The sequence below is a fragment of the Gavialis gangeticus genome, unplaced genomic scaffold, assembly GCF_001723915.1.
Source record: "Gavialis gangeticus isolate Ggan-Ray unplaced genomic scaffold, GavGan_comp1, whole genome shotgun sequence".
NCBI classification, from domain to species: domain Eukaryota; kingdom Metazoa; phylum Chordata; order Crocodylia; family Gavialidae; genus Gavialis; species Gavialis gangeticus.
The window spans coordinates 12,844,309-12,855,858 of record NW_017728980.1 but is presented as its reverse complement, the minus strand read 5'-3'; the positions used below and the strand labels follow the sequence as shown (position 1 = coordinate 12,855,858).

Genomic DNA, 11,550 nt, shown 5'->3' with positions numbered 1-11,550 from the left:
TGACATTCACCCGCTCAACAGCCCGGCTGCCTGACAGACAGCAGCGAGCCCCAGGGATGTGGGGCGGAAAGCGGGCAATGGAGGCTGGGATCACACCCAGGGCTGATGGGCAGGGCTGGCTGGAGGACTTCCCCTTGGGACTGCAGGGTCTCGGGGAGGAGGGTTATGCTCCGCGGCTGCACTGGCCAGGACTGGGAGGAGCAGGAAGAACAGGGCATGAGAGCAGCCTGGCAGAGCAGGGCAGGAGGATGGCTCAGAGCTCGCTGACATGCAGGAGGGAGCCAGGCTGCTCACGCCCTGGCCAGCCTGAGACCCTGGAGGAGGGATGCACCAGACCAGGCTGAGAAGCCCTGATCAGGAGGGACAGGGCAGCCCAAAGCTCAGACCCAGGATGCTGTGGATGCCTCGGGGGAGCATCCCAGCTCTGCAGCCCCCTGCCCACATGCCTCCGCCCTGCAGAGACCCCTTCCAGGGTGGCTGTGAGGGCATCCGAAGAGCCTCTTTGCTGGGACCTCTAACAAAGGACCAACAGGAACCGCAGCCTTGAATACGCGCCTGCTCCGAGCAGGTCGGAGAGCCCCAAACTCGGTTCCTATGGTTACCACACGGCCACCGGTTGAGCCTACCCTCACATCGCTAACTCCGCTGCTGATGGCTTTTTTAATTAGCCGCCCTCTCGCTATTTACCCCAAGTGAGCCAGCTTCTTGCTGGGAGCCTGCTCTTGTGGAGCGTGGCTTGGCCCTGGTACCCACGCCCCCGATCAGAGGGCACGGGAACCCAGTCAGACGCCCCCGGGACGGGCTCTTCAGAGCCACGCGCTGCCCTCAACATTTGTCTTCCAGCCCCAAGTGCATCCTATGGCTAGAGGACACCGTGGAAATGCTGCTGCCTCTGGGGTGGAACAGTGCCTGGGACCATGGATGCCAGGGCCCAACTTTCCAGGGGTGAACAAGCCCCTGTGGCTCCCCGGTGCCAGGCAGCACAGCCGGGCGGCCGACTCTCTCTGAAGGGCAGGGTTGAGCAAGCACGACTGGGCTTGGAGCCTGAGGGACCATGCATGCAGCAGGGCTGGTGCACTGCCCACCGCTACCCGCCGTGCAGGAAGACAGCCGTGGCCTCACAATGAGCTGGCAGGGCCAGTGCACCTGACCCCTGCCTTGGGCCTTGAAAACAGCCTTCCTGCTGCTGCTGCTGAACTCCCTCCCTGTCTCTTTGACCCCTAATCTCCATCTTTCCATTTCAAGCTGAACAAATCTGCACCTAACACGGGCTTTAGGGAGCCGTCTGCGATTCCCAGCCAGACGCCGGTGCTCTTGGCCTGGCACAGAACCGAGTTACAAAGCTGGGAACGCGCCGTTCCAGCCAATTCATGTCACGTCAGCCTCCTCCACCCCCAGTGCAGAAACCATCGCTGACAGCACAGGCCCAGCGAGCGGGACTGGCCCGCGAGACCCTCCATCCACCACCTCCCCCCTGCTTCTTAGCCCACCAGAGATGCAATCCCTCCTCCGGCGTGGATGAAATCCCAGGGAAATGGGCACCCCCAGAGCCTGTCAACACAGGGCAGAGTCAGGAGGGCCTTCAAGTGTCTCCGCCTCCCCAAGGGACACGCGCAAGGATGGGCACCGTGATCAGCTTTGGGATAGGATCCATTGTATCCTTGCTCTGGGCTGGGGTGTGGGGCAAGAGTTTAGCTTCTTCCAGGCCCAATTTGGTCTTAATTTGCATCCTGGACGCTGGGTGTTGTATCTTGGAGGGGAGCCAGAGTCCTATGTTACCAGGAGCCACCAATCTGGGGTGAAACCTGGTTGGAAAGGGTCAGGCAGAGTCCTCCAAAGTACGCTGGAGACAGCCAGGACCAAGTGATCATGATGCCATGTTCCTTGTGGCTCAGGTCAGGGTACTCGAGGCCCTGGGGCAGTGGGGGAGATGGTTGCTGGTCCTCCCTGGTGGATGGATGGAGGGAGCAGGAGCTAAGCCCTTGTAATGAATTGGTCCAGATCCTGTGCAGGGGCCTTGGGGTGGGGGTGGGGGGCAGTGCCAGGCCCCTGGCCCTCCTTACCAGCCTGTCGGTGTAGGGGGAAGGCTCGGTGGCTGCCAGGTCGTAGTACAGCGTCTGCAGTGGGAGCTTCTGGATCTCCTCCTCGTGCTTCATGTTGTCGAGGTGCACGACCTGGGCAGAGCGGATGGGGATGGGGTCATGGGGGCAGCTGCAACCTCACCCCTGCCACCGGGCTGGGAGCAACCCCTGCCCCATGGACGCCATGGGGAGCCCCAGATTCCCCCATGGCTGCGAGCCAGGTCCAGGCTGCCTCTGGACCCAGAGCTCTTGACTGCAGAGAGACAGGAAAGCACTGGGCCACTGGCCACTGTCCCCTAGCCCACACCCCAGGCTGAGGCTCACCAGGGCCAGACGTGGTACCTTCAGAGGCCTGGCACTGGGGTGGGGGCAGGTACCTGGATGTCTTCTGCTGTCAGGTGGGTTTTCATCTCCAGCTTCCTCTTTGGCGGAGGGATGGGCTTGTGAGAGGGGGGCAGGTCAGTTCTGCAGGAAGAGAAACAGGCACTGGTTAGACCAGGGAAGCAGGGCCCTGCCACGCTCCCCCCAGTGTGGCTCATGCCCTGTGCTTGGCTGGGCCACGCCAGGCGCCCAAGTCCATGCCCAGACACCCCTGGGCTCCAGCAGGTGCAGAGACAAGGATTCCCTCTCCTCTCTGCGGGCCAGCCTGCCCCTGGAAAGCCACAATCCTGGCTCGACTTCAGAGCAGTGACCTGGCACAGACCCTCTTATTTCCACTGGTGTAAATCTGGAGTGGGCCCCTTAGCTTCATCCACTCCCTTTGGTCTACTTCTCCAGCCCCTGGCCTGGTACCTCTGTGTCCCAGCTGGCCTGATGCTGCTGTGACACTGCCGGACGGATCGGTCCAGCTTTCCACTGAGCGACCCATGCCATCGACTGGATGCACGTGGATAATCTCCCCACTTCCCAGCCTCTCATTTGCATTGCTAATGGATGTGAACCCTCCTGCAACCAGGAGTGTTTTTCTCCACACAGCATTTCTAATCCCCAGCAAATCCCCGTGTCAGATGGGGACCCTGAGGCTGGTGCTGGGAGCTCCAGCTCCTGGCATCACTCAGGATGGTCCCCGAATACCCTCAGCCAAGAGCTGTTCTCATTGCCATGGGACGCTGGGGCCCAGCTGGCAGCGAGAGCTGCCAATCATCAGGTCAATGGGTGTCGAGTTGGGTGGCCTGTCTCTGACGATGGCCATGGCTGGAGGCTCCTGATGACAGCTCCAAGCCTTCCTACCCTGCACAGTGCACCACGAGGGCTGGTGTATTCCTGACCCCAAACAGGAGATCCGCTTTAGCCCTGGAGCATGAGGACTGGCAGCCTTTGTAATCTTCATCCTAATGACTGCCACGGCAAACTCGGCTCATCTGCATATACGTGTCTAATCCTGTTAAGAACTCATTAAACTCCGCAACTCTAATGAGCTGGCTCCCCTGCCCTCCCCTCTCCCAGTCTGTGAGCTCCTGGGCAAACTCCCACCCATCCTCGCTTGTAGGGGAGCAGCTGCCTTGGAAATCCAGCGGATCTCAAGTGGAGAGCAGGACACGAGGCTGGACAGCAGAGTGGGAAGGGGGCCGCGAGGGCCGGGACTCCAACAGGCCATACCTAGTCCCATGACTCTGCAGGGTGCCACGAGGGCACCTCCTTCCCGTGCAGGGAGGGTGGCAGCTTGTTGCATGGGCAAAGCTGGGGAAAATGCAGCTGCCTTTAAGGGCTTCTTATAACACAAGCCAGGGGGCCTCCATATCCCTGTATAGGGCAAAAAAGCTCCTGAGAGCAGGGCTGCACAATGGGCTGACCTGGCTCCAGGGCTGGGGGAAGCTGGGCCCATGCAGGAGGTGCTCCCAGGGGGAATGGGTAAGGGTCTGCCCAGCCCAGGCAGGGGAGGGAGCCTGCATGGTGGGGCCGAGAGGAGCTAAGAAGTACGGCTTGGAGGAGACCAACCAGCAGGACAGAAGGGGCTGAGCATGAGCAGCACACAAGGGAAGAGAAGCATTTGCCCAGCCCCAAATAGGAGCCAGGGGCCAGACTACAGGGGAGCAGAGCTGGAGGCAGCAGGGTGCCAGGAGTGGGGCCAGCACGAGCCAAGGGGCTACTCACAGGTCGTTGTCGGTCTCCGAGCGGCTCTTCTGCTGCCGCCTGTAGACGACGAACACCGTGACGGCCACACCGATGAGGAGCACCGCAGCGACCACCCCTCCCACAATCCCGATGAGGTCCCCCGGGGCTCCCTGTGGCAGCGGCTTATCTGCAAGGGACACAGGGCAGAGAACAGCGTTACAGCCCGGAGGGTCCTCGGACCTCCCTGACCCCTACAACCCTCCCCACAGAGCCCCGTGCTCCCTGCTGTTGCCCTCTGTGCCCAGGACCATGTGGGGCGCTGATCCTGGGGGACAGAGTCAGAGCCCTCACCAAGTGCATGTGCTGGCAGGGCCCTCCCAAGAGCCTGGACTTCCTGTGCCCAGATGGCATGGGGATGGGCAGCACTGCCAGGCCTGGGACCCCCCCCTTTGCCATGGTCCTCCAGGTTAACCCTTCCAATACTGGCACTTCCTCTGGAGCATATAGAAGCTGGGGGCTCATCCCGGGCATAGCCAATTAACCCTGGGGGCCGTGCCCCACATCCCACTCCACAGGGCAGGGGTACTCTGGCTAACATAGGGCAGGCACCCCCAGCCCCGTGGCTGGAGAGCCGGGCGAGTCCGAGCTGGCCCCCACATGACTAGCGCGATCCTCGTTCAAAGCCAGCCAATCCCCGGGGCTCGATGGGAAAGCTCTTTGAAACGTACGATAAAAGGATTTAATTTGCTCTACCTTCCAACCTAATTAAACTTGAAAACTAGCTAATTGGTACTTTGTACTTACAGCGCTGCAGTGATGAAAGAGGGAGATAATTGGAACGGAGGCAGTGAGGAGCCAGAGGCAGGGGAAGGGGCCTGCTGGGCCCCATCACTTGGGGCACGGGTGGGCTCACCTTGCATGTGTCCCTGCCCTGACATGTGCCCCCACTGTGTGACTTCCCAGGTGAGACATGGGCCGGTCATGCCAGCTCTGCTGGGGCCATCACCCTCCAGCCCTGCTTCTTGGAGAGGTGTTGACCACCCTGCACAGACTAGAGGGCTGGAGCCATCACATGAAACACAGCCCTGGCAACACCGGGCACGGGTGCATGGTGCTTTGTCCCCATAATCATACAGCAGTCTCGTGACCCTGCTGGGAAAGAAACCCCGGAGTCCCGAATGCCCACCCCGTCTCCAACCATGACTGCGCTCTGCCTTTCGGTGCTGGAAACTCTCCCCCAGAGCCCCGGTTCCCACAGCTCTGCCCACTGGACCCCCTGGCCTCCCCAGCCCCAGCCCCAGCCCCAGCCCCAGCCCCAGCCCCAGACCACAGTGCACTGCAGCAGACTAGATCCCAGGAGTCCTGGCTGACAATCCCCTGTACCAACTTCCAGACACTGCGGAGGGGAAGCATCGTATTAACCAGCCCTGTTATGGGATCTCCATTAGTCCCCAATCCCCCCACTCCTGGGCTCCAGCCCTTCCCTGACCTGATGGAGACAGTGATAAATGATGCTGTCTCTTGCAAATACAAGACTATCAGGATCAGGCTGTATGCAAGTTAGCAGATGGGTAGTAGCGATGGTGTCAGTGGTGAGCAGGGTTTATATAAACAACGAAGCCAGTACTGTTTGCTCGAACCAGGGGAGGAAAGTCTTCCTGTGTTTGTAGAGGGCCTGGTCCATGCCTGGAGCTCTTATCCAAATAAGTTGTCACAGTAGCGGGGCCCCAGCTCCATCTCCCTCCTTCCCGTCAGGCTCAGGCCACACTTTGGAGCTGTCACAATATCAGCCAGGAGAACAATATCGCTCCTCTCTGCAAAGCCATCCAGGCCCAAGACCTCTACCGTCCGCCTGAGCCTCTGGATCCCACTTGTGGCACTAAGAAAGGGCACTCTTGTCTTTTCTGGAGGGCAAATGGACTCACGATCTCCCAGGGTTCGGGTGCTGGAGTTGCTCCCCTCTGCGGCTGGGAGGCAGCAGCCTCTGGGGTGGAGCAGAGCAGCCGCTTCGCGGCGCAAAGCGACGCTGCGTCCCGTGGGCTCGCAGGGGTGAGGTGGGCAGATGGAGTCATTGCCTGCCTTGGACTCTCTCAGGGTTGCTGTGGGGGTCCTGGATGACCACGTGGGGCCAGCAGGTCTTGTCTGGAAGAGCCACTCCATCACAGACCCCGAGCTGGGCATCTGGGGCTGTGCCCCCTCTCGATGCACCGCCAACATGTCCTGAGCTCCCCCCCAAGCGCACAGCCAGCTGCGTGGCCCTGAGGTCTGACCGCTGGGGTCCTTCACCTCCCAGGGCCGAAACAAAAGCGCCCAGCCTAGGTCAGTGCAAACCCTGAGGACTCTCATCTGGAGTACACTGCAGGGCGCCCCTGCGTCCCAGTCGCAGACTGCTGCTGACACCGAGGAGCAAAGATGCCCTTGGCCCAGCACCCCACCAGCATGCAACAGATGTGCTCATTGCAGCCATGGAAAGAGGTTCCCTGCACCAGGCCGGAGCATCCCAGGAGCCACGAACAGGCTCCGGCTCGTGCCACTCTCCCATCTCCTGAATGCTAACCTGCTTTCATCCTGCCCGACAAAGCCCCCCGGAGCCCCCGTCAGTCGGCGGCACGCACCCAGCCTTCCCCAGGCCCTTAATTAACAGCTCCGCGTGTCGCCGGATGCTGCAGTCATCAGAATGCCGGCCCCGTTGCTTGCGTCTCTCTCTCCCTTCTCCTCTCCGCGCGCCGTGTTATCCTGTAAATCATATTTCTGCCTTGAGACAGCTCACTTCCTTCCATGCTCAAGCAGGCAGTTGAAGTGATGCACAGTGATCCCCGAGACGCCGTTCAACATGGTGGCAGGGACAGTGGCGGTAAAGCATCTTCGGAGGGGACGTTCCCCTGATGGACGGGCCCCTGGTGCTGTGCTCCGTGTCAGGGAGCCAGCGCACATCAGCTTGCCACGACGGCTGTGGATTGGGGCCTGTGTGTGTGTGCGGGGGCGGGTTGTGGGAACGGGATGGAGAAAGGCGAAGGGCCCTGGTGGAGATGCTCTGGGCTTGCCTATGCTTGGACTTCCCCCTTGCTGGGGTGGGAGATGGAGCCATTGGGGTGACTGGGCTAAATGGACTCAGCATCATTGTGCAGCCCTGCTCGCAGCAGCCCAAAGCCCAACTGCAAGGAAGCAAGCAGCAGCAGGAGAGGTCAGCGCCAGCACTGGAGCACAGCTGGGAGGTGGGGGAGAACCCGGCAAGGGCAGGGGGCCATGAGGTCTGGCTGCAAGGGGGTTGCAGGAGCGGATGGAGAGGCTGCCCCCCGCTCTCTTTGACCCAGCAGCCTTTTGCCTCTCTGCTCTCCCCGGCCCCTTTGACTTTTGTGCCATGAAGTTCCCCAGAAGCAACCACAGCGGTGAAATGTGGCCCCAGGCCTTCCCTTGCCCAGAGACCACTGGCTCGGCTGAGTGCAACGCTCTCCTGTGTGTCTGCATCCAGGCTCCCTGAGCCAATGTGGGACCCAGCAACAAGACAAGGCCCTCGTTCCCCTCCTGGGGGCCCAGCAAACCCCAGTGCCTTGCCCCCCCAAAGCAGCCCTGGACATGGGGTATGGCAGGACAGGGAACAGCTGCAAGCAAGGGGCCAAGTCTAGGGCAACAGGAGCCGTGGGGCATTACCAGAGTGCAGGGCAGCGGTCTGGGTGCCCCGCAGGGCTGGTAGGCGCTGCATGCAGCAGGGGTAGAGAGCACTGCCAGGGGCTGCAGATCAGTCAGCAATGCGGTGGGATACCAGGACTGGATTTGTGGATGGGGGCTGGAGCAGAGAGGCCAGGGCAATGCGAGGCACGGGGCTGGGAGGCCAAAGGAGACTGTGCAGATTATGCACGCAAAGCCCCGTGCTCCCGGGCATGCTACAGCCAGTGAAGATCTCCCCCCAAAGTTTGCAGGAAGCATTTGGCAGCGAGGCAGGTAGCATGGAGCCCGAAGGGACCAAACAAACAGCTCAGCCTTATCAGAGTGGCTGAGGGCCTTGGGGAACTCTTCGTTCCTGCTGAAAATGGAATTAATTCAAACTATTAGAATTGGGGAAGACAGGGAAAGAAAAAGCCCAAATCTCCTTCCGCGCCATCCGCTCCATTATTCTGCTTTTGTGCTTTGGCCTCCCACAGCCCCTGCCCCCTCCTGCAGCCAGCTCATGACAGATCCGGGGTTTCTGGGACTCGTTGCCTCCCACACGTACATGCTACGGAGGGGCAGAGGGGGGAAGGGGTTTGTCACGTGGTGGCTAAGCCGGGTGGGACCCCAGGAGCCCTGGCTCCCAGCACGGCCTCCAGAGCTGCAGACTGTGAGGCATCCTTGACTAGGAAGGGGGAGGAAAGGGAGGAAGGCTGAAGGCTCAGAGCCAGCTTGGTCCCTCCAGGAGGGCCCAGGGGATCGGGACCCAGCAACCCCATCCCGGGTCTTGATACGAAGGAGAGCAGGTGTGAGCCCAGCACCCCTAATGACCCAATCAGAACCGACAGTGAGAGTGGCGCCCTGCAAGCAGCCAATCAGAGGTGCACATGAGCCGTAGATCCTCCCCACATCACCCCCCACAGAGCGATTCGGGAGATGGGGTCCCCTCGATTAACCAGTTGTGACGCCCAATTAAACCAAGCCCCAGGTGGGCTGACGGCTTCCTTGAATGTCAGCCTTCCCCAATGGATGTCAAGAACCTGTTAGGAGGCTGTCGCGCAAAGGCCTCTCTCCCTAGCACAGGGCCTGCCGGCCATGAAAAACACCCTGGTATGAACCACCACCCGGCTGATGTCTCCATCTGCCATGACAGCCCCAGCACAGATTTACTGCCCTGTCCAGACAGCCGGCAGCGGCAGCATTTCATGCCGCAGCAGCATGTGGATGGAGCCAGACGCGTCCCAGGCCCCGGGGCTCTGCAATGCAGCTGCAGAGCCAAACAGCAAAGAATGGAGGGGCTGAGCGAGGCTGTCCCCACCCCAAGCTGCACGGGGCACTGCAAACATGCCCAGCCCTGAGGGTCAGAGCCGGGTGCCGGTGAGCGACAGCATCCGCACATGCTGTGCTTTGGAGGCACTGCCCTGTTTGAGCAATCTCTAACAAGCCTCATGCCTGCCCCTACTCTGAAGGGGGAAATCAAGGCACAAGCAAAGCAGTAACTTGTCCGAGGACAAGCAAACCTAGGAGTCCTGGTCTTTCCACCCTCCTCGCTCTCCATGCACTTGCAACCATGCTGCTAAGCTCTCCCCATTGCCGCAGTTCACCTGCACACAGGCCTGCCCACCCCACCCATGTGAGAGGCTCAGCGATAACCCATCTGTCATGTGGCTTCCCACCCCGGCTCACACAGGCGTGTCCCCAAAGCACGGTGACATGCTATGGGCTCTCTCCACTGGCTGAGCCTCCAAGCACAACAACAAGTTAAAAGGATGCTAAATAAAACAGCCGCAGCAGGAAGGCATGGCTGGGCTGGGGTGTCCCCACAGCCAGCTCCTGTCTGCAAAGGGCAATCGCGGGCTGGGAGCAGGAGGGGCAACCTGAGCTTAGCTAAGTGATGGGGCCATGCCTGGGCTAAGCACCATGTGCCTTCTGCTGTACATGCCAGCCAGAAGGGCAAGCAGAGACCAGGGAAGGGCTTGGGAAGGGAATCTCTGCAGGCCAGGGTGATCCCACTGCACCAGGGGGAGCAGGGAGGGCAGGGCCCAGGGGCTGCCCCCAGGAGAGGGCTGGGCCCTGCCTCTAATGGGACCACAGGCTGGAGGAAGCAACAGTCCCCAGGGTAGAGAATCAACCATGGGGTTGCCTGAGGGGGTGCCGGGCCAGCCAGAAACCCCATGGTGCCCAGAGCCATGGTCCCATATGCAGGCTTATCTGAGGTCCTGGTTCAGCTGCCCCACGGACAGTGCAAGCTGCAGTGTGGGGTTGGCACCTGGGGGGGATGGGCATGGCATGGGCTAGTGAGGGCCCAGAGGGGTGAGTGTGCAGTCCAGAGCCCAAAGCAAAACTTCCCTGCAAAGGGCAAGGGGTATGGGGGCAAGCGCCGGAGATGGGGAGTAGGAGGAGAGAGTCAACCTTACCTGCCTTGGGGTCTCCAAGGCTCTTGCTGCTCCTCCCTGCACCTTGCTCCCATGGCTGGTGACGTGGGGTGCTCCTTTCAGTTGGCCTATACCCCTCTGCCCCCCCCACCCCTGATTGATGCTGGTGGGGGACCAGGACCTCAGTGCTGGGGGGCTTGGAGGGGAAGCAGCAGATCAGCCTCCAGGCCGGATCCAGGCACGGCTGCCACCTGTGTGGGGGAGCAGGCACCTGCCCAACCCCTCCCACAGCCACAGGTGCAGGCGATTTGCTCCTGGGGGAGGGCCAGGCCCTGCGTTTCCAGCTGGAGAAGAGCTGAGGGGTGGCACAGAGGTGGCTACCGCCTGCCATGGTTCACGGTGGCACATGCCCTTGCAGGCAACAGCTGCAAATCCCACCCCCCCATGGTGCCCCCAGCCCCTGCTCTGAAAAGCTCCCTCCCTGCCCTGCCTCTGCCAGCTCACACGCACATCCCAGCCCCCCACGAACCTGCCTGGGGTATCCAGAGCCACCCTGTGTATATCCGCAGCTGGCAGGGCCGGCAGCCAGTCCAGGGGCTTTGCTGCAGTGTTGGGGCTCTGCCATGCTGGCCTTGACTCGCTGGCACAGCTCAATGTCGTGTGACTCTCACAAGAGGTGAAGCTGGCATCCCTGGTGTCAGGCGGTTGAGGTTTCCAGGGTGCCAAGAGCTCTCTGTCATGTCGCGCCCATGCATGGAGGCAGTGTGCCAGCTCCCACACGCCAGCGGCTGCCTGCATAGGAGGCACCTCCGGGCACCAGTGTGTGCTCCCATGCCCCTGTATGCGACCCTCCTTGCAGCCTGATCATCCTATGCAAAGCAGCAGGACCTGGCTGAGAGCCACGGCACTGCCCCATGGGCTGGAGGGCTCTGCCCTCACCCAGCTCCTGCCTCCCCTCTCCCTGACCAGCGTACATCAGGAGTGGAGCAGCCAGAGCTGTGTACCTCTCTGCCACGGCACGCCAGCTTGCCATGGGTATTTTGCAAAGGGGGATCTGTTTTTTCCTGCTGTCACTACTGTGCAAATGGCCTGATTTGATTCCAGCCGACCCCCCACCCCGGTCAGCCCCATCCTCGGGGGACCCTGGCCCCAAAGCCCTTTAGCCAATCTGTCCCAGGAGCTTCAGGAGATGAGAATCAGAAGCGTCTGCATAAAATTCCTCCGTGCTAATGACAATCACATGTGAGAGCAGCTCAGCACCAGCTCCCCCGCTCCAGCCAGCAGCAGGGGCTCTGGCAGACGACCACTGCCCCACACCCCTGCCCTGCCCAGCTGCTGCCCTCTGAATATTTTCCCCGGCCCAAACAGCACTTAGAGGCTTTGCGAAGGAG

General features: G+C 61.2%; 1 protein-coding gene across 1 annotated transcript in view; it reads right to left on the bottom strand.

Moving 5' to 3' along the window:
• Nucleotides 1-10,899, bottom strand: part of LOC109291452 — a 32,500-nt gene extending 21,601 nt beyond the window's left edge. The window contains exons 1-4 of the mRNA XM_019508502.1: nt 10,831-10,899; nt 4,176-4,387; nt 2,459-2,546; nt 2,064-2,174 (exon numbers count right to left, since the gene is read on the bottom strand). Coding sequence (XP_019364047.1) covers nt 2,064-2,174; nt 2,459-2,546; nt 4,176-4,387; nt 10,831-10,899 — 480 coding nt within the window. The remainder of the gene's footprint in view (nt 1-2,063; nt 2,175-2,458; nt 2,547-4,175; nt 4,388-10,830) is intronic.
• Nucleotides 10,900-11,550: the final 651 nt, after the last annotated feature.